General features: G+C 43.4%; 1 protein-coding gene across 6 annotated transcripts in view; it reads left to right on the top strand.

Moving 5' to 3' along the window:
- The window catches only part of CEP170B (centrosomal protein 170B), a 58,272-nt gene extending 37,287 nt beyond the window's left edge, over nucleotides 1-20,985 (top strand). For 4 of the 6 annotated variants that reach the window (XM_074542264.1, XM_074542260.1, XM_074542262.1 and 1 more), the window contains 9 exons: nucleotides 991-2,778; nucleotides 5,974-6,223; nucleotides 8,401-8,560; nucleotides 12,297-12,335; nucleotides 12,882-13,025; nucleotides 14,379-14,467; nucleotides 15,007-15,100; nucleotides 16,025-16,076; nucleotides 16,790-20,985. In XM_074542264.1, coding sequence (XP_074398365.1) covers nucleotides 991-2,778; nucleotides 5,974-6,223; nucleotides 8,401-8,560; nucleotides 12,297-12,335; nucleotides 12,882-13,025; nucleotides 14,379-14,467; nucleotides 15,007-15,100; nucleotides 16,025-16,076; nucleotides 16,790-17,025 — 2,852 coding nt within the window. In that variant the 3' untranslated portion in view covers nucleotides 17,026-20,985. The remainder of the gene's footprint in view (nucleotides 1-990; nucleotides 2,779-5,973; nucleotides 6,224-8,400; nucleotides 8,561-12,296; nucleotides 12,336-12,881; nucleotides 13,026-14,378; nucleotides 14,468-15,006; nucleotides 15,101-16,024; nucleotides 16,077-16,789) is intronic. The other 2 variants (XM_074542265.1, XM_074542263.1) reach the window with 1 other exon arrangement.
- The last annotated feature ends 883 nt before the right edge of the window (nucleotides 20,986-21,868 follow it).

Here is a 21,868-nt window from a genome sequence, read left to right as displayed (position 1 = left end):
CAGCATAGAAAACTAGATGTGGTGGGGGAGAAACGATGGGAGTCTGATAACCTCCAGGTCCCTAACTTGGAAGCCACCTTACAGACCCTGTGATCCTCTTGGTGTGTGAGAAAAGGAGAAAAGCACTTTGTTGGCTTTTGCAAATGTTTTCAACATTTTTTTTTGCTTGTGATTACTTGTCATACCTTCTTGCCATCCACAGCTGAAAGATTAGAAGGAACTAAAGATTAGAAGGAATCTTTGTTTCAGAGATCATTGCTACTGTTTCCACACCGTGTAGGATACCTAACTCCTGGAGTCCTTGTAATATTACCATAGCCAAATAACCAGTGATCCTGGTATTTAAAGGTGTTATCAGATATGGAGGCCTGGCCAGAAGCATGGGAGAAATAGGAACACTCTTTCTATGGAGTGTTAGTGTTCCTGCTGATAAGCCCACACAAGCTGGGGCAGGGTGCTCTAATTCAGAGCCTCTTGATTATCACAGAGTCTTTCTCCTGGGACTTTGCTCTGGGATATGAGTGTAGGAGAACTTGTACTGTGAAAAACACAGTCTATTTAGTCAAATGGGCAATGTTGTTTAGAATGGCACTTAAAACACTGCATCACTGATGTCTGATGGCTTTTCATCTCATTCCTGTGGCCTGATTGATGCTAGATGCCAGCGATGTCATTATACTCCATAGTGCTTGTACTGAGGGGTATATTATGGGAGAATGAATCTGACATACTACCTTGAGAAGGGAAGGTGTTGAGCAGTATGATTCAGCAGAGGAATCAAGTTTAATGTCTGTATTGATAAACCTGAGAGAGCAGATACCAACCAGGCCCTGCTGATGTTCAGATTATGTTCACATAAAACCTTAGTTTTATGTGATGCATACTTGTGAGTGCTTTTTTGGACTTGCATTTTACAGGATCAGTCTCTTCCTAAACAAAGAAACAAATAAATGGCACAGTTTTACACTAATTGATTCTTTTCCTCTTAAGTCTCTTCAGAAAGTGGGGTGCTCCCAAAACCTGGAGAACCAGAAAACTCTGTGCCCTCGAGAACAAGGCGCCTTCTTCCCCAGCTCCCTCCAAGTGATAAATCAGAGAGCCCCACTCCCACAGTCCTGGTGTGCCAGGAGTCCTATTCAGAGGTTACCAAGAGAACCATCGTGAAGGATGGCTGCGTGGAAGCCTGTGGCGATTCCAGCAGCCACCTCTTCATCCAGGAGGACCTGGATCCGGACAGCCTCAGCGATGCCAGCAGATCTGACGATGGCTTCAGCACAGAAAAAGGCAAGAAATACAAAGAGAACAGCAAAATGCTAGAGCAGATGAGGGAAGACAATAGATCAGAGAGTCGGCAGCCAGGAGCCACCCGGATCTCTCACGTGAGAGCTGTGAGTGAGCCAGTTTCTACTTCCTTCTACATTGGTGATGACAGCAATGATACAGAGGTTCCCTCCAAGCTCTCCATGAGTATATCCCATGCTCGAGCAGACAAGGACAGCAAGGATCCGGAGTTTTCCTTCAAGTGTGCTGGCACACCAGTTTCTGGAAAGCCACCGGTCAAAGATGTCAGTGCTTATATAAACACGGCTGGAAAAGTTGTCATTTCCCTTCATCAGAGTCTTCCTCAAGATCAAGAAAACATGTCAGGAAAGGAAACGGCATCTTTTGTTAGACAGGAAAGTTTTACCAAAGATAAATCAAGCAGTGGTGTTCCTCAGAATAAACTCCCACATATTTCAAGTCACCCTCTGCTTAAAGATTTAGAGGCTCTTCGGTCAACTCGTATGGACTTTGGTCAGGACACTCATCTTCTGCTTAAGGACACTGAAACTGCCTTGGCAGCGCTGGAAGCCAAATTGCTTGGTCAAAGCCAACAGCTGGAGCCATCAGAAACTGCTGGTCAGCTGGAGGACTCCTTGTCAGGGGACTCAGATGTAGACACAGCCAGCACAGTCAGCTTGGTGAGCGGCAAAAACGTCCCAGCAAGTGCCCCGAAACGCAAAGCAGTTGTGGGCTTGCAGAAGGAGAAATCTTCCTCCACACCATCCATCCAGGACCAGTGTGGGCAGCCCAGTGCTCGGGACAGGCTGACGGAGAAGCAGAAAACACAAGCGCCAGAGGCACCCAACCGAGCAGAGGCCGCCAAACGCTTCCAGATGAAGCGGAGCGCTGGGACTCGAGGGTCACTTGACTTCACAGATGACGAGAGAAGTTCGAACTCGCCCTACCTGCCAGTCCCAGATGCGGTTGTGTCTGACCACGAGCACTCGGTAACCCGGCCTGTTCCCAGGAGGAAACCTTTCACTCAGCCCACCAAGGAGGACCAGAGCAAAACGACCTCGAATGTGCAGAAAATCCAGCAGGTTCTCACTCGGTCCAACAGTTTATCCACCCCCCGGCCCACGAGGGCCTCAAAGCTGCGCCGCGCCCGGCTGGGAGATGCTTCGGACAACGAATGCGTGGATGCTGACAAAGCAGCCTCCAACTCGGATGCCACTGCTCAGGGCACCAAGCAGCCCACGGAGACGAAGAAGCTGTCCCGGCTGGACATCCTGGCCATGCCCAGGAAACGGGCAGGCTCATTCACAGTGCCCAGTGACTCGGAGACGGCGCAGGCGAGGACGACGGGGTTTTCGGGCCGCAGCGCCGAGTCCTATCGCAAGACAGGCATGTCGGAGGTGAGAGCTGCAGCCAGGAAAACAGCAGCTGCTGCCTCTGCCAAGCAGCCTTTCAGCAGGACTCGTTCAAGCAGTGTCAAGTATTCCTCCTCGTCATCCTGTAAGTGCTCCTGCTTTATGTTTCTCCATTCTTCCCCTGTTTCTGACCTACAGGCTGCATGTGGTTGCCAGGGATTAGTATTGCAGTAGTAGAGGTGCTGCCTTGGTGAGTACAAAAGTCTGCATTAATGAGCAGCACAGATGTTGAGATTTCATGTGGATTTGGAGACAGCAGAGCACTCTCATACTCAGTGAGATGGTATTGTGGTTATGTCTGTGAGAATACTCCAAATAGCTACTCCAGTGGTTTGTTTCTTGAACAACCAGTTGCCATTTGACAGTTGGCCATATTTTTTTTAAAAGATAGAATTTAATGCCTTTCTAGTGCTGCAAAAAATTCTGATCTCTTATTTGTAAAATTCAAAGTTTTCTCCTAGAGAGCTTATAACGGTGTTGGTGACAGCTGATGTCCAAGGTGGGAGGTTTGAAGGCGTCTGAAACTGAAGAACAAAAAAAATATGTCCCTGTGTTGTGAAAGCTGTTCCCTTGTTATCCTGAAAATATAAATATAGAGCTAGACACTGCACATTGATTACCCCAAGAGACACTTCTATGTATTTTCACTGACTTTTGCCACAGATAAGGCAGGTTCACAGTTGGGGTTCCCATGAGACAGAGGTGTAGGAATTACATTGCCCTATAGTTGAGCACTCAACAGACCCTTGAAAAATCAGAATTTGTCATATTGAAATCAGCCTTCAATTACGAGGTGGGGACAATTCAGATGACAACTTTGGGATGGTAATTAATTATGGGAGATTGTTCCTGAAACCTTTGGTTAAAGTTCAGGACAATGCCTGTAGTCCTTGACATGCAACAGATGTGGCAAAGCAAATGTGTTTGCTTAGGATTTTAGGAATGATTGGTAGCCAGAGGGACAGGAAGAACGCCTTTGGCTGGATTTCTCAGTAGAATGCTATTTTCAGCAGTTTCATGTTTTTGTAAGGGGTCTTGGAGTTCTGGATGTGTCCTTTAATATATTTTAATACAGCTGAGTATTTATCCCCCTTGCAGTATTAGTTTTTATTGCATGCTAAAAATGTTATTTGCTGCTTGTTTTGGATTGTTTTAGTACATTCAGCTTCACCTTTAATTTTAGTGATTTTTTTTCCTTACACACTTGTATATGCATGTAAATCAGAATGTGATTAAGCTAAAACAGTATGTACAGTCTCTGCTCTTGCCTTTTTTTGAGATGATGCTATTATTAACTTCTTGTTAATGGTGATAAACAAATTTAAAGCAAGATGATGTGGTCAGTTTTCCAAACAGGAGGTGCTCTTTGCACTCCCTCTGCCTTTGGACCACAGGCTTCAAATCATTCAGAGAAAAATGATAAGTGTTGGCCAGTTCTTTATTTAAATGAATTGGTTTTTGATTTCCACACCTTTGTAGCAGCATGCTAACACCTTTCCTTGTCCATAGTTGCAGCAGATGATGCTAATCCTTCCTCTGAATTAGTCACTCTTAAAATACTAACCTCCTAATTCTCTGATAGGATTGTGAACCTTGTGCAAGCTCTAAGTACACGCTGGTGTATTTCGAGCTTCATTGTGCTTGCTGTCGTGTGATCCATGCTCCTGTACTAATGCTGTTGTAGACATAGCAAATCAGCAGCTAGAACTCCCTTCTGCAGCCAGAGTGACGTGTTGTGAAACTGGACTATTGCACTGTGCCATCAAGACTTTTTTAGCACGTACAACAACCCTTGAAAGCTTTGAGTGTGAGGCCTAGGGGATAGGGAGGCAGATGTTGCTGATTTATTCCAGGAGTTCTTGGTGTTTAGCTAACCACAGGAGTTCCAACTCTCCCAGTGGGAGAAAGTTAATCTCACTAGTGGAGGAAGAGCATGAACTGTCTGCCCATGAGACAAGAAATGCCGGTATATTGTTGGGCCATCTGAAGTAGCTTTCTGTGAACGTCACAGATAACATCAGAATTACCCAAGTTACCAGCTGAGAGCTAAAGGCCTGTCTCCCATGCTCCTCTGTGTACACAATTTGTTTACTCAGGGTAATTTAAATGATACTGAGGGAGCTGATTCTGATTTCCCTTGGCGTACAGAGATGGAAAATGAGTCTCATCATTTTAAAATTGCTTCAGTGACAGAGTGACCTCTTGATTCTAAAACTGCATTTAAAAAAGAGATACAATTCTGTGAATTGAATATGAGCAAATTTATTTTTATTATATACATAAATATCCTAAGCCAAGGCATTATTGTAGCTATGGGTGAGATAGCAATGTCTAGGAATTCTTCTTTCACTATACAGTAATTATCTGTAGTTTCTACCTGCATCTTACACACCAAATTAGTTGGTTTTGTTTGTATGGTGTATGATGCTGACTTAATTCACAGGTAGTGTTTCAGTGTTAGGATTGTCTTGGTAACACAGTGAAGTTTTTCGGTGTTGTAATTCTAAATAACTTGTCTGGTTCTGTGTTTGGTGGGTCTTCATTCTCCAGGGGTGGACAGAAGGGAAGTAAGCAGTACCTGTAGAGAGTATAGTGAGGCAGCAAACATTGAGAGCCCAGTCTTCAAACAAGGACACCTTGACATTTCCCATGCAAGGAAGACCTGGGTGTCTACAGATCTGCAGAACAAGTTGGGAAAAGTGAGCAGCTTCCACTTGGCTCCAGGGCTTGGAGCCAGTCCTGACTGTGAACACTTTCTTGTAGAGTGTCATTAATGGTGAATTGTGAGGCAGGAGGTGAACACGGGGTGTGGACTCCTGCAAATAACACCAAGCACCAACAGTCTACTGTTCACTCCAAAACCCCTCCTTCCGCTTGTACTTGAAGCTAATTAGAAAGGTATCTGCAGGCTTGAAAATTGGGCTCTCTTCAGAAAAGGACTTCTGTGGGACTATGAGGAGTCTGAAATGTGTGCTACTTACACACAGAGCTTCTGTGCATGGAAAGCCAAGTCTGTGGTAGTAATTTACTACAGTAGAGGCGTTAACACAGTCATTATGATTTTCCACTGGAATTTTCCACTCCAAATTTGTACAGTGAATGGGAGCCATAGAGGGGCTCAACTTTGAAATAAGCTCAGAAAATGTGGTATTTTAACTTAAGATCTGCACAGAAGCTCTCCTTACCTTGTGCTCTTGGGCTAGTTTTGTGTTACCTTTCAGCCTTTTGTAGTTACTCTTGACTACTGTCCTCAGTCTGAAACCAATTCATTTTTTATAAGCATCAAGGCGGAGACCACAGGGTTCAGATTACACTTCCACTTCGGAGGAGGAATATGGCTCAAATCAGAGCTCCCCTAAACACAAACGCTCCCATACTTCAACAGCCACACAAACACCGAGGATGCGTGGCTCTGGGCTGGGCAGGCAGAAGCACAACGGCAGAGAAACAGATGAGGATGAAGATTTTGACGACAACCCTGACCCCTACGGCTTCATTGCACAAACAGCAGAGATAGCAGAAATAGCCAGGTGAGGTGGGGCTTTATCTGTTAACCCACGAGTTGAAAATGGGTTGTTTTCTCCTTGGTGTTCAAATCAAACCCAGGTGTGGGGGTAGTGTTGTTTGTGTGCCCACACATCCTTTATATATGAACATTGACTTGGAAGGGTTTCATGAACCTTTACAGCCTGGATGTGCTGGTTGTACCTTGTACCTACAAAAGGCCATGGTGCAAGGCATTGTCTCTTGGTTTGTTTCTTGTTCAAGCTGTGGGAAGTCTAATTGTTTATACCTGCATAACTCTGCTCTCTGCTGGAAGTCACAGTGTGTGTGTGTATGGTGTGGTTGGTGTGAACTCTCTTAATTCTCTGCAGAGGAAGTCAAATGGATTAGCAAAGACTGAATATGTAAACTGTTGAAGCTGCTTTGCCTGAAGCTGGTCAGGGAGCAGTAAGAAACAGCTGCAGGGCAGAAACCTCTTTGCTTGGCACAACTGAATCTGAACCTGTCTAGACCTTGTATATAAATGAATCGTTGCTTAGCTTGATGTCCCTGGATACGGTGCTTGCTGTGTACTGGTGGTCTGATGGTTGCCTGGAGGACTTCAGCAATAAAGCAAATAGATTCTTTTTTTAAACAGTGGCATTTGAGGTTTGTCATCTCTAATATGCAACTGTGTTATGCCAACTTTCCAGAAATACTGGTCTTCCATTGTACTGGCCATACTTGAAATACTTTTGCCTGAGGAAGCTGCCTTGTGTCTGCTTTTGGCCACATCGCCCTCGCCGCTGCCGTGCTCACCTCGAAAGGGCTTTTCTTGCTGAAAGTTGCTGTCAAGCTGCTAGAAAGTGTGTCAGCCTTCAAACCAGGCTGCTCTACCTGTGCTGCACAGTGTGTGTGTGTGTGTGAGATGCCAGCTTCCCTCCCAGCAGCACTCCCAGCACGGGGGAGCTGGGGCTCTCAGAGCTATAAATACAGGCTTGCGTCAGCCTCGTCTGGCGCTGCACCGAGCACGGCTCTGTCACAGTCTGCTGGTAATTGCAGCTCTGGTTTCCCTTGCTGCTCCCGAATTAACTGGGAGGGGTTTAGAGGAGTCAGGGAGAGTTAAAAGGGAAAATGCCACTTGTTTACAGTAGTGAGTCACATAATGGAAGTGTTTGGTGACAGCTCTATCCAAACCAGCACAGAGAGGGGTTACCTTGTGCAGGCAGCTCAGCCTGCATTTTATTAGTTCAACTGTGCATTTTCTTTCCAAGGAAATGTTTTGATGAACTTACAGTTTTAACACATTGCTTGTTTTCCTTGTGGGTGCCTTCCAGTGTGGAATATTCCATAATAACATGGGGGTTTTTTGTTGGGTGGGGTGTTTTGGAGTTTTTTTTTGGTAGGCTGTTTTAGTTTTTTTCATTAAAAGAAGACAGTTGTTCCAAATGAATCTGACTAGCTGTAAGATTATCTTTTCTCATGGAAGTTTTCCTTAAAATTACCACAACAGCTACTTCTGGTCTGAAGGGTTTTTTTAAAGCTCTACTGCAAACAATCCAGAGACTGAGGAACTGCTTTTGAGCTCTAGAGCAGATAGAGCAACACTGCCAACACTGAATGTTAACTGCACACCTGTCAAGGGGCTTGAAGTTTCAGGATTTGGTTTCTGAAAACCAGATCCCTCTAATTTATGTTATGCTTATCTTCATAATCCCTCAGCTCTTGTGGAGAATGTGGAGGCACATTGTGATTTTCACTGTACAAACCACAAGGAAAATGCAAGAGGAATTGAGTTTTTTTTCTTTTAGTAAAAAAAAAAAAGTTTTTTCCCCTGTATGTACTTTTTAATGGAAAACAAAACCAGGAAGAAAAATTAACGGTACTGTATTAAGAACCAAACAAACAAGAGAAAGAAGTAGAGTGAATGGGTGGGGGAGCAATAGCATAAATTTGTTTACAGATTGTCTCTACCTTCTGGCAGTGTGTAGTCACTAGAATTTGCTTTATATCAATTCTCTACTTTGAAGCTGCATTTGGGAGGGAAGGGGATTTATTTTTTATGCAGCCAGAACTTTCCTCAGCAGCTGCCAAGGCAGCCCAAAAGCCTCTGCAGAGGTTATAGTTCCCACAAACCTTTTGTGGCTCCTTTTTTATATGTTATGAATATGAGGCATGTTGCATTCTGTGTGCTGATGGTTCTGCTTCGTTGCCTGTGCTTCAGGCTCAGCCAGACCTTGGTGAAGGATGTGGCCATCCTTGCTCGGGAGATTCACGACGTTGCTGGAGATGGGGACTCCCAGAGCTCCTCGGGGACAGGACCCAGCCCCTGCCTCAGCTCTGTGCCCAACACTCCAGCTTCCACCATATCTGCCAGAGAGGAGGTAAGGTGGGATCACTGGCATCTCTGCCCCTCGGTGTTAGTGAGTGCCTGGGACATGGGAGACCAGGGCAGCATCCCCAGTTGCTGCAGCACTGAAAACCTTCATTTCTTGTCCTCCTAAAAAGCACCACCAGAAAGACCAACTGCAGCCTACTTAGGGTGCTCTTTATTTTCTCCTCTCTGCCACAGCCAGAATCATATAATTTCCCAAGGCTTCTGTTTGGATGCTGGTCCCTGAAATTTGCATCTGAGGAACAGGAGGGAGAGGATGTGTTGTGCTGCTGTGCCAGGGAGCCGGAGCCTTCCTCTTTGTTTCACACAAGGCACTGACCGTGTGTGCTGGCTGCACTCTCTGTGTCAGCTGTGTTTTTGTGTTCTGCTGTGTCCTTTCTGCCAGGACTGTTGAAATGCTGTGCAGGTGTTGCTTGAATCCCTTCCCTCCATCTGAGTATTGATGTTGGAGGGCAAGGACTCTGGGAGCTGGGCAGGGAGGCAGGCAGGTAGCTTGGGAAGTGCTGTCCCCCAGCCCTTCTGTGAAGCTGTGGCTTCCTCCCAAACTGCTTAGCTCAGTTTGTCCACACTAGGCTGGGAAGGAGAGGGAATTTCTTAATTTGTTTCACCAGTGCTGTAGCACAGGGACCAGCTCAGCTCAAATTTTGCTGCAAGGTCACCGGGAGGCTTCAGATGCTGGAGCAAAATTGCCTTTGCTACTGTTTAAATCCAAATTCCCTCTTGTGTACCACCAGTGTGGGCTTAAAAATTACACAGCTCTCTGCTGCTCAGATGGTTCCCCTGGCCCCGTTGTCTTTGACTGTTGTGAGAATTGCAGACCCATCCTAGGTAGGGTTCAAAGCTGAGACCAAGGCTGTTAGTCTGCCCAGAGGGTCCTTGGAGGCCCCGTGATTCTTCTGTGATCAGCACTAGATCAAGTTTAGGGAAATACCCAGAAGATCGGGCGAGTGTGGCTGTGGTTGTGCTAAACTGAGATCAGCTGCAGCCTGCTCAGGGAGGGTTTGTCCTGGGGCCTTTTGGAGCCAAAGTGCACAAATGTTTCACAATAACTGCAGGCTCTGAGATAAAATGTTTTATTGCTTTGTTTCCTTGCAAGTGCCACGCCTGCCAAGCTGCCTTTTGTATTATTCTTTTCAAGCAGTAAAGGTGACATGCCTACTGTACTTCTCACTTGCAAATGAAACATTTTACTGGGCTCCCACTTGCTTACAGGAAAGCAGGGGAGGAAGAGCAGCATCCCTGCTTTTTTTTGGGAGTGCCACTGAATGGTTCAACCATAACTCAGCTCATACAGAGGGATGTTCCCTGCTGCTAGAGGGGGAGAGCTGGAGAACAGTGTTTCTGCTCTGTGCAAAATGACAGGTGATGAATATCAGAATCACAAACCCAGGTTGCTCAGACCTGGATGAGGGTTTCTCTGTGGCTTTGCAGTGCTGCTGTGTGGGACATGCCAGTCAGTCCCTCACAACATCAGGAGAGCAAATTCAGGACTGTGACACTGTAGGGAACTCCTGGCAGTGCCCACTGCCAGAGCAGTTTTTGAGATCTTACAGTGATGTGAAGGACAAAGCACTGGTATTTATCAGTGAAGACAGATCAGGAGCCATAACCTTTGGTGTGTTCAGGTAGTGGCTGAAAACACTCTAAAGGCTTCTAATGAGGCTTCCTCTGAGCAGGAGTGGATATCAGCATGGTTTCAGCAGGGCCAGCATCTGGCAGGCCAAAATGCCAAAGTGCATTGGTGTTGCTGCCTTCCATGATTGATAGCCAGGAACAGGTTCCATCAGCAGGGCTTTCTGCTGGCAGTGCTGAGATGTGGAGCCAGATCCTGAATAGCTTGGGATCCTAAACAGTGCAGCCTGGGGGTCTTGTTATGAATGCCAGCAGTATAAACTGATGTGAGTTTAGTAAACAGACACCTCATCTTTGGCACTGGACCAGATTCAGCCCCAGTGCACTGCCTTGCCTGCTTCCCCCCAGTCTGAGTGTTGTTGAAAATGTGCTGAATTAATAATTTTGGCTTGATGCAGAGAAGCTCCTGGGAAATATCTGAAGATCAGTGTGTGTGATGCTAAGCACTGTGAATTTTGTGAATGTTTATCAAACAACTTTCTATTAAATATTCTAGGAAAGGACACAGTGATGAGAAATAGCTACCATGGCTATAATAGTAATATATTGAAAGATCTGATAGAAGGAATTACGTGAATAAGAAAAATTTTCTGTGTGTGGGTGTCTCTTATGCTGCAATGGCTTATGCAGTATTGTATGCCATTCTGTATTTTAGTACTAAATATTTATATCTATTCTAAAAAAGTGGGGGAAAATGCCAGAAAAATAAGTACTGATACTGGAATCACTTTTGAGTGTTTAATGCTGTACCAGAAACATCATCTGGGACCAGTGCGTGGTTGGCATTTCTCAGCCTCAAATGAACTGCTTTTTAAATTAGTTTTATTAAGAAGCTTGGTTAAAGTTTAAATGAGGAGTATCTTCTTATAAGTTAAGGTGGAGCCTTAGATTTAAACCTTATTCTTCAGTTTCTGTTCTTTCAGGTTCAGTGCTGGCTTGGATGTTTGCAAAGGAGGCTTTCCATTTCCCCAGTGTATGTTTGGGGTGGTTCTGTTTTTCTAGGCTCAGCTGTAGAGTTTATGATAAGATAGATTCTTGGCATACAGAGCTGAGTACTGCTACAAATTAAGCAAATTAAAAAAAAAAAAAAACCAAAAAAAACCAGAACAAAAGAGTTCAGCAAGTATGAAACCTTAATATTTCCTGTTTACCAAAGCCTTGGGTTGTTTGGGATGCCTTGCTTTGGGGGTGTGTAGGTTTTGCAGGACCCAGCTTTCTGCAGAGCTCAGCCACCAAACTTAAACCTCAGCTGCTGCAAACACAGTCAGGTTGGGTCATCCCAAATCACTGGCTACTTCTGCAAATTTTAGCCCTGCATAACATTCTTTTGGCAGGTCTTTTTAAAAAAGTTGATAACGATGTAACAAAAACTAAAGAGCCTGATTAAGTTTGTTAAGTTGTGTAATGTACTCAGTATGAGTGTTGGTACAGCAAGAGGAAATGCTTATGGGTGTGATGGAACAGAATATGTGAGAACAGAACAGGTCATGTACTCTCCTGGGATGGTGGAGCAGGTGCTGTCCTTGCCTTGTTTTCAGCTGGTTGGGCTGAGACCTGCTCACTGTAGGAATATCTCATTCCCTTCTGACACTTTTACTGCTGCAGTCAGCCTAACTTACTGTTTCTGCACTTTGTGAAAAGAGGCTTATTAGCTAAATATTTTGGCTGTTCTGCCCCTGTGCTGTAATATCTCACACCTGCTGCCTGTGTATAACCCAAGTGCTGCTGCATAGTGTGGGGAGCCTGGAGCTTGGATGGCGCACAGTTTCCTCACAAGGAGCTGTGTGCTTTGCCAACCAAAGAGCCTCTTGGGCTGGGTGTTCATCCCTTTCCCAGAGCACTCTGGATTTCACTCAGCACAGTCCAGTTTGGATAACTGGGAATCTGCCTGAGGCCACCTCAGCAGAACTGGCTGCTGACCAGGATCTCCGTGGGCTTCTGTGCATGATGGAGGGTGGGCACCAAGAACTGGTCCTCAGGAATGTGCTTTTGGGAATGTCAACCCCAAATAACCCCAAACCCTGTGTTCTCTTTGATACTTGCTGTCACAGTCATTCACTAGCATTGATCTCTTTGTTTCTGTTTTAACACAGATTGCTCGTAGATCTTTTCGGCTGGCATATCCATCTCAGGTGCACTTTCCATCCCATTATTTTTGTATCTCTGTCTTGTCACTGTTATTTTCTGCCTCTTCTTTTAAAGTTTTTGTCAGTAAACCCAACAAGAGTAACTGTCTTGTCATTTCGGTTCTTCTTGTTAATTATTTGCTTTTTTAGTGGTTTTGTATTGCTTTTTCATCTCTTTCATGTGTTACTAAATAGTTTCTGATTAATTTGAGTGTGTCTTTAATGTTGCATTGATGTATTAAGACATAAGATATGGGAAAACAGGGTCCTTTTGAGTTTTAGCTAAATTCAAAAAAGACAAAGATTTACTTTTCCATACATGCTCAAGACTCAAAATTTTAAAGTAGAATAGCCCCACAGAGTTTTGTGGTATGACTCCAGCGGGTAGGCACTTGCAGGATTGGGGTCTAATAATTTCCTTACGAGCCCATACCTGTCTGAACAAGACTTAAGTGAATCAGTGTTCCTCTAAATCTGCAATACCTGCAGTGAGTGCCTGTGAGCCTGCTTTCCCTACTAATTTTTAATGACTCATTACTCATTATTTCCAAGTTGGTGCAGCACATTCCAGAAGCAAGTCTGAACTACCAGAAAGTGCCTCCGGGATCAGTGGAACTGAAGGATTTTGACCAAAATATGAACGACAATAGAGAAGAGGATCCCTCAAGAAAAACAAGGACAAGAAACCGTGAGGAGGCAGGCCACCTTTTTCTTTACTTTATATATGACATGGTTTTAAGCTGCTGTATGTCATCTTGTTCTTTGTAAGCTGCCAAAGGAGGCTGCTCAAAAAAACCCCAAACCCACACTTCTCAGCAGCCCTGATGTGTGGGTATAGAAAGAGTGTTTAAAAAGAAAAAAGAGGAACAGAACCACCCCTCTTGCCAGTAGTGACTGGAAGTTTCCTCTCTTGTGTAAAATGCCAGTAAAACCTGAGGCTTGGTTTCCTGTTTTTGGGAGCACATATTCAGTGTCAGAGCTGCCTTAGGCTGTTTCACTGCTTAGAGAAGAGCTCAGACATCTCAACTTTGAAGTCTGTAGCACTGATAGTTTAATGTTCTGCAGCTGGCATCCTGGTTAGAGCTGCTCATGGAGCAGCAGTGGAGATCTGGACCTTGGGAGGGGTGTGTGACTGGTGGCACAGCTGGCCTGCAGCCTGAGCATTGCTCTCTCCCATGTTACATGCAGGGTGACCTGCAAATCACAGGGGTGATGCTAAAGGCTGGGAAAGCCTGGCCTGCTCTGGAGGCTGGGGATGGTGTGGGGATGAGGGGTGTAGAGGGGTGATGGTGCCAGCAGGAGGAGGAGAAAGCTGCTGATCCAGCACTGGCTGATGCTCCTGCCTGCTGTGGTGGGAAGGAAGAGCTGGGCAGAGGCTTCAGGGGGGCAGAGCTGGCTCCTGCACAGCCACTCTGGAGGTGGAGTGTGACTCACAGGCACATACAGGGACTGTGGGCTGAGCCACTGGAACTGATCCTGTCCTGTGACTGCTTTGAAACAATCCCTTCCTCTCCTGTAGAGAAGTGCCAAGGCTGGATAAAGGGTGCAGCTTCAGAGTGCCCCCAGCTTGGTGTGGGCCTTCCTGGCAGAAGTCTGGAGGCTCTGCCGAGCCACAGGACTTGAATACTTGGGGTTTGATAGTATTTTATTAAAGCAGAAGGTAACATGGTGGGATACCTGGCTCTGAAGGTGATTTGAACTTATATGTGTCATGTTAGGTAGTTTCAACTGTTTGTGGGGCTTCTTGCATTCTGATTTGACTTTTGGGGGTTTTTTTTGTGTGTGTGGAAAGTCCTAAGCGCTGTTCTTTCAGAAATGCTTATGTAACTGCAAACAGCTCTGTCTCTAGCAAAAGTCTGAACAAGTTGGTATTAACTTTTTGCCAAAGTGCTGCAGTAAAGCCACACATCATCTTAATCTCCCTTGAACTTCAAGTATCATCCCCACAAACAAAGATGTTTCAGTGGGGGTGATTTACTGTACAAAAAATTCCTGTTTTGTAATATGCTGCTTTTGCTAAAAGTTTTCCAATCTGTCCTCATATTTTAGGTAATCTTTGACAATCTGATGTTGAACCCAGTGTCCCAGTTATCACATACAATCCGTGAAAATACAGAAAACCTCGCTGAGAAAATGAAGTAAGTAACTTCTTGTCTCTGGCCTGAAATATTGACTTGCTGGTGAGCTTGTTGACTTGCTAGTTGTGGAAGATATTGTGCTGTTGTCTTGGAAAGTTCTGTAATCAAGATGCAGGGAATCTACATGTAAGAAATAGTGTGTGTGCAGTGAGCCAGAGGTAATATGATTGTTTGCTATCACTTTTCCTCATATCTTTGGCCTTTGGAATTTTGATGCTGGATTTGCCTGTTGATGCCTTGGTTTTGAAATGCTGCCTATGCAGGAGATACAGCAGAAAACTGGTGGATTGTCTCTTTTTACAAGGCTCTTGTAAATATGCAGTATGTTACCAAGCTTGTGAAATCTTTTCAAAGTTTGTTGTTGCTCTAGAGACTTAAGAGGGAAGGACTTTGGATTGTTCCTAAATCAGCTGAAAGGAGCTTTATCCAGCTGCTAATCCACTAATCTCTTTTGTTGCCACATCTTGTGATAATTAAGTCTTTTAAACAAGCAGTTTTTTTATGGCAATTTTAAGATCTGCTCTACTTTTGTATTACAGGATTCTGTTTCAAAACTCAGAAAGGACCTGGGAGGAAATGGAGGCCAAAATCAATTCAGAAAATGAAGTGCCAATTCTGAAAACATCAAACAAAGTAAGTCCATGCAAACAAGTGAAATACTAAAGACTTGATCCATGAAAGCTTTTTAAGAAACAAAACCAACAATCTCTGACCCTTCTCAAATCCATTTCTGGAATTTCTGGTCCATTTTCATCTGTTGAACTGCTGGATTTCGTTATTGTTTGAAGTGTCACAGAGTGAGTTCCTTCTGTGGTTTTGTTTCACCAACCCTTTTCCAGTTCCTTTGCAAATGATCTTCAAAGCCTGGGTTTCTTAACAGGTGTTGAAGTTCAGGGTCATACGGCCTCATTTAAACATTTACCAAAGGGTCACCTGCCATGTGGTTCCACAGCTTCAGTTGCAGACAGGTGTTCCTCATGAATGTTTGTTTTCTTCACCTGGAACTGTTTGATATTAGGGCAGTAAAAATCCACCTCAGGGTGCATTCACTCAGGTGCTTCAGCCTCAGGATGGTGCTTGTACTCTCATGGCCTTTCATTGTCCTTGAAGGGGATTGTCAGTCAGTAAGGATTTAAGGGCAGTAGTGGACCCAGTGAATATGATTAATGCTAAACAACCTTGTGCTAGACCTGTGCAGCTTGGTGCTGCAGCGCTGTAAATGTGGCCAAATACCCTGTCTGGTCTAGGAGTTGAGTTTTTAAACATCTTTGTGTATTTCATATTAAGGAGGAGTCTTTGTACAGGTGTAGCATTTCATAAAAGCCCCTCTGGCTATGAATGGGGTGCTGTAGCAGCACTTGGTGGCACAGTGCAGAGCAGGCTCCCTGTGCACTGACCAAATAAATGCCCCTCAGTACAGCTTTTCTGGTAAATGAGCAAGGTTGGGCCTGACCTTGAATCTTCTTGATCAGATAATGCAGAAGCAGTAAGACTTGATTCCTGTGTCAGTCGAGTACTTTGTTGCCTAATTTTCCATTCTGATGCTTTTGTTTCTAGGAAATCAGTTCTATCCTGAAGGAGCTCAGGCGAGTTCAAAAACAGCTTGAAGGTTGGTCATCTAAAATGTTCCTGTTGTCTCTCAAATGCCAGTAGAGTTGCACAAAATAAAGTATTGTTGGCCTGATTTGTCAGTGAAAGCTGGGAAAGGATGCAGAAGTTCAGGCTGTTACCACAGTGCTGTCTGCTGAATGCATAGGGAATTAACAGTAGATTTATCTTATACTGCCTGTTTTGAGGAAAATTTTTTACTATTGAAATGTAGAAGCTGTTGCTATGGAAATGCTTTGTTTGTGGTAATTAGCATATTCCCATAAGATAAAATGGTGCAGGACAGTTCTGATGAAATAATATTTAGCAGCTCTTTCAGCCAGTAAAGCTGTGCTTTTTGGACTTGAATTTTGCACATAGATCTCTGCACTAGGAAAAACAAGACAAGCTCTTGCATCATCTAAAAGTGTAATAAAGACATGTAAAAACATCCAGGCATCATTTTGGGCTCCTGCTAAAAGCTTGCCGTTTGGCTGCTCTAGTTTGTCTTTTCCAATTTAACCAGAGAGTCCATATCTCTTGAGTCTGGGAGAGGTTTTGCTTGTTAAAGCTGTTTAGACCTGAAGGTATTAAGGAGCAAAATAACCTGACTAAGATGAACAAAAGTACTGCTTAGAGTTCTACTGCTTTCAAAATGAGGGTAGCAAACTTCTGTTTGGGAACTTTGCTGACTGCTGCTAATGAGTTTATGTCTCTTTTTTTTTCTTCCCCTAGTCATAAACGCCATCATTGACCCCACTGGAAACTTGGATATAGTTGCCAGTAACAAAGCATCTTCTGCTGCTAAACAATCTACAGCCACTAAAGTCAGGACTGCTAACAATTCTGGGTCCACACTGGAGACTTTGTCCCTACCACAGATGAGGAACTACGCTCAGAAATCGAACTGTGGGTCTTCTAGCTTGCAAGATTCGAATTTCATTCCAGATGGAGAGAAATATGTGATCTGATACAATATTTTGTATTGCTGTTATACTGTAATCTACTGTTGCATTAGTATTGTGTATGAGTGGTTTGTGGACAGTTTGTGTGGAGCAGTTCTTTAGATTGCTAACATGTTGCACAAAAAAGAAAAATCTATGCTGTGAGGGTGAATGGAAAGTCTGTGTATGCCTTTTAAACAAGACTAGCACTGTGGAGCAGCACATACTCAGCACAGAGGCAAACTGATTTTTACTAAATTACTCATTTATTTATTCTTCCAGTGTGCCATAAGAAAATAGGCTTTGCATATTTTCCATTCAATACTGCTGAGGCTAAAGTGCTCTTGCATTGGCCTGTTTATAACTATTAAGTTGTAATGAGGCTCGATTTGAAAAAAAAAAAAACACACCTTTTTGGTACTATATTCGTTTGGGTTTTATTTGGTTGAATTTTTTTGAAGTGTACAAGTGAAGCATTACAACTCTGTTGGAATCAACTTGCAAATCCAACAGAACAATTGTGCAATATCATGGGTTTCTGAGAGAAACCCTTACTTGCAGTTGTGTAAGATTTCCTTTCAGCAGTCATGAAAAAGAAGCCACACTGAAGTTGTGCATCTGTTTTTCAGTCCAAAAACCAAAACAAGACAGAATAAACCCTTTTGTTTTTTCTATTGGGAAAGTATAAAAGTTAATAAAGGTATGAATGTAAAGACTACCGCTACACCTACTATTTTTGATTATCTTTCAGACCCACAGTTTGGGGTAGGTGCAAAAAGTTATATTTTACAATTTAGCTTGCCAAATTTTCATGATTTTGGTACAAATGCTGTCTTTAAGCTGCTTTTCTTTTTTAATTTAAATATACAGTCTTTTCATAATGAGCTACAAATGCTCTTGGCTGGGCTAAAGACTAAGATGTTTGCAATTACCCAATTGCAAAGAAAACCATCTGTTCCTATGGCTCGTGGAATAAAATCAATTACCCAGTTGCTGTGAACTAGTGCAATCACTTGACAGCACTGAAAAAATAATGGCTTCAATGTAGCTCCACCTTTATGGCTAATTCTGTTATGATTTTTTTTTCAATGCAAAAGTGCTTGTGGAGGCCACCATTGTGGTGTTCCTCAGAAACTGTTCAACAGTGTCAAGCACTTGTATAGGTACGTTTGGGATTTTTGTCTCTGGATTTAATTTTTGGTCCATTATAATCCTAGAAACACTAAGGATTGTGTACAGTTGTTTGAGCAATTTCTTATTTAACAAAAGTTGGGGTTTATATTCTGTCTTTGTGTTAAACTGCAAAACACTAAGCAATTTTTCTTGCTTTAAGAGCAAAAATTTTGGTTTTGAGGGGATCTCTTCCAGATGTGTTTGCTCCCAGTTTTTTCTGTCTTGTATCAATTCCTTTTTCATTCTTCCAGGTCAACAAATAGTAATCAGGTAAAGAAATTCTTTTGTAGCTGTGGAGGATACATTTACTGGGAAAGGTGAGCAGATGAGTTCCACTTTGCCCTCATACAGTATGTAGTTTAACCAGTGAAAATGGTTTCCCAAGCTTGACTGCTTCTTGTGTGCTGACTCTATATTTTGGGGTGAGTAGTGGATTCCTTAGTTAGCTTCAGTAGTTACCTGAGCTTTTCTGCTAGGATGTTGTAACTGTGGGAACCTGTTAAAATAATTTACCTAAATAGGGATGCTCACAAAGTGTTTAACCTTACTAGTGAAGAAGGTGATTGCTTTCCTGGTGAAGCCAGGAAATTTAATCAATTTCAGCAGAGACAGGATCAGTCCCAAAATGGGAGTATATCAACACGTCATTAGTTTATTTTTGAGCCTGCAAGATGCTGGCTGGTAAATAGTAGGTGCAGATATCCTTCCAAGATTTCCAGTAGGCTATAAGCTCATCTGCTTGTGTGGAGATGCCCTTCCATGAAGAAATTTGCTGGATTTCACGTAGATGAATGCAGAATAAAAAGAATTTGCCCTTGATGTTGTTCTGCCTGTAATATATGCACTATCTGTGTTAATTCAGTTGTTGATTCTGATCTGTCTTTTCTTGAAATACCTGACTGTGTCCTTGGTGAATATCATAAGTGGTGGTATCATTCCTGACATATGAAACACAATTTTTCAAGCCCTTCTTAGTTAGGGTTTGAACTGACCAGGTGCTACCCCAACTCGCTAGGAGTCAAAGGACCTTCACAGATAAGGTGTTGCTGTTAGTTTCAGTTTTGCTGTAGAAACAAGTGAATTACTAAGACCTAAATCTGACTTCTCTGCTTATTTGTTATTTCCACATCTTCATGGCTATGCGCAAGTGGATTCTGTTTCTCTGCAATGTGTCCTTGATGGGACTTCTGTTTACTTTCACTTGAAAATTGCTTGATTCTTCTTTGATTCTTGAACACATCAGGGAGGGATTTTTCTCCCTTGGTTGCTCTGTTCTGAGCTAGAGAGAGCAAGCCCACAGATACCTTGCATCAATTAAATCAACCTGCAAAATACAGTACCTCTTCAAGTGACTAATGAGGATGCAACAATTAGTGTCTCTTGATAATTTGGAAATGAGTGTGTGAAGGCAGGGAGGATGCACAGCTTGATCTGTTTTATTTGTGACTCAGCCAAACTGTAAAATGCTTCTGTGTCCTGACACAATGCTCATTCTTGGATCTTTGCATTTGAAAAGGTGTTGCTAGCCAACGATGAAACGCAACATATTTTCTCTTGTGTTCACTGCTTCTGCTGTACTGTGGTTTGCACTTGTCTGCTCCAGATAAGCCAAAGAGCTATCCACTCCTTTGCTGATTGTTGGTTCTTACAAGCAGTACTGTATGCAGCCATGGAACCATGCCTGTGTGACTCCAGTGTGAACCTGCCCCATGTGTAGTGGTGTCTCTGGGGGGCCCAGGGTCAGTGCATGAGATTCCTGCTGCTCCTGTGAGCTGGGGATGGGCCCTGCACTGAGCATGGCAGGGCTGGCACTGGCCTGTGTGTCACTCCCGGGCCACTGCTTTTGCGTGTTTTGTGTTAGACTAAAGCAATGTAACCAAGGGTGGGATTTTTCAAGTCTTGGGGGAAGCAAGCGCTCAGGTCCTTTTGGGGTTTCCGTAACGCTTTGGGTGCTTGATGCCCTGAGCACCTTCCAAAATCCCAGCCCTCAGCTCTTCCACTATACTTGAAAACTTTTCAGTTTGACGCTTTCAAATGTAAAATCCTGTTACTCTGTTCTGATGGGGTGAATGTAAATTCCTGTGAGGGTGTGTAGGAGCTTTGGGAGCGAGGACCCAGCTGGATCTGTGGTGGTGTCATGTTGTGGTCGTGCTCCAGGAGGAAAGAACCTCTGCATCATCTTTGAGTATTTTAATAAGGTACAACTAGTGGAATGTTTACATACAGCCTACTGACAAAAAAGGAGACAAAAAGAAAAAAATAAAAAGGTGTAAAGTATTTAAGTGCAAGACTCTACTAGTTTTTTCTTGTTTTGCAGATCACACTAGCTATTTTTGAAGTTGGTAAATGTGTATAACTTTTGCAAAGACCAGACAGAACTACCTGTTCACTTTCAATGTGCCCCGTGCTGAATTGTGCCTATTTCACTCTCTGCTGTTGTTATGCTGCTGATTCTGCTGTTCTGAACTGTTCACTGGATCATTCCATTTGCATGCAACACAAATGCAAGCTGAGCTGTCTGAGAGTAAAGCTGAAACACGTTTGTATAACTTGAATCAATTAATGACTTTCTCTTTTCCACGCCCTCTTGAAATGCTGTGTATAATTTTGATTTGTTTCTTCTGCCCTGATTTCTTTCCACTTTTGGTTTGTTGTGTTTTTTTTTGAACAGTAATTTATTTTTGTTTGGATTATAGGCAGTATCTGTACATTTTGTTTCAAGGTGATATTGTGGATGTCTTTAAAAAACCAAATTGTTATTTTATATAATTTTATCATAAAGTTGCTCTAATAAATCATTCTTTTATCATGTGACAGTGATGCTGCATTTTGTGCATTAATTTGGAGGAGGATGTGTGTTTGGTGGATGGATTGTTTCAACTGCCCCTGGTGTTAAGTGCAGTAAAATGACAGAATTGTCAGCAACTGGAGACTCAGAGCATGACTGGATCAGTCCTGTGACACCTATGGCTGGGCAGGTCCCTCTCCAAAGAGCAGGAGTCCCCTTATTCCCCCAGAATCTCTGGTTTAAGTCCCTAAGTCTCTTCAACGTGGAGGTAGCACATCTCAGTATTGTGTGGTGATACTTTATTTAATTTTTAGTGCTGTTATGTGTCGTTGCCATTATTAACATGGTGGTTGAATCCAGCCTGGAAGTGATCATTCCCCAGGAGGTATATGATTGCAGATACATTATTAGGCACATTTTTCTTTTTTAGATTATATATATATAGCTTACGTGTCTGTGAAGTAGTTTTTGATGTTTTCCTTCATTCCACCAGTGTCCTCCTTCCCTCCTGCAGTTCTCTCTGAGCTTTGCATCCTTCCTGGCACTTTAGAAATAATGTTAATTCCTCCTTCTCTGCACTGCCTTCAGCCTCCCCCAGCCTGCCTGGTGCCATGTGGGACTCTGCATTAGCACAGCTTCTGTAGGAAGCAGAACACATGCAGCTGATGAAAACATGGCACTGCTTGCCAGCAATAACTAAAACAGAAAGAGGAAGAAAATATTAGTCCCTAACGAGAATCACTGGGAGATCTTCCATCTCCTGGTTACCTTTCCCTTAGATACTTGTATATAGAAATCTTTTACGTTGAAAAGTTTTAGGGAGGGATTTTGTGTTTTAAAAACCCAATAAATCTTATGTCTCTCTTAAAAAGCCTTCTGCAGCTTTGTGTGCTGTGTCTGCAGAGGTTT

Source organism: Zonotrichia albicollis, chromosome 6, assembly GCF_047830755.1.
Source record: "Zonotrichia albicollis isolate bZonAlb1 chromosome 6, bZonAlb1.hap1, whole genome shotgun sequence".
NCBI lineage: Eukaryota > Metazoa > Chordata > Aves > Passeriformes > Passerellidae > Zonotrichia > Zonotrichia albicollis.
The sequence above is the reverse complement of the archived record's forward strand: the minus strand, read 5'-3'. Positions and strand labels throughout refer to the sequence as shown.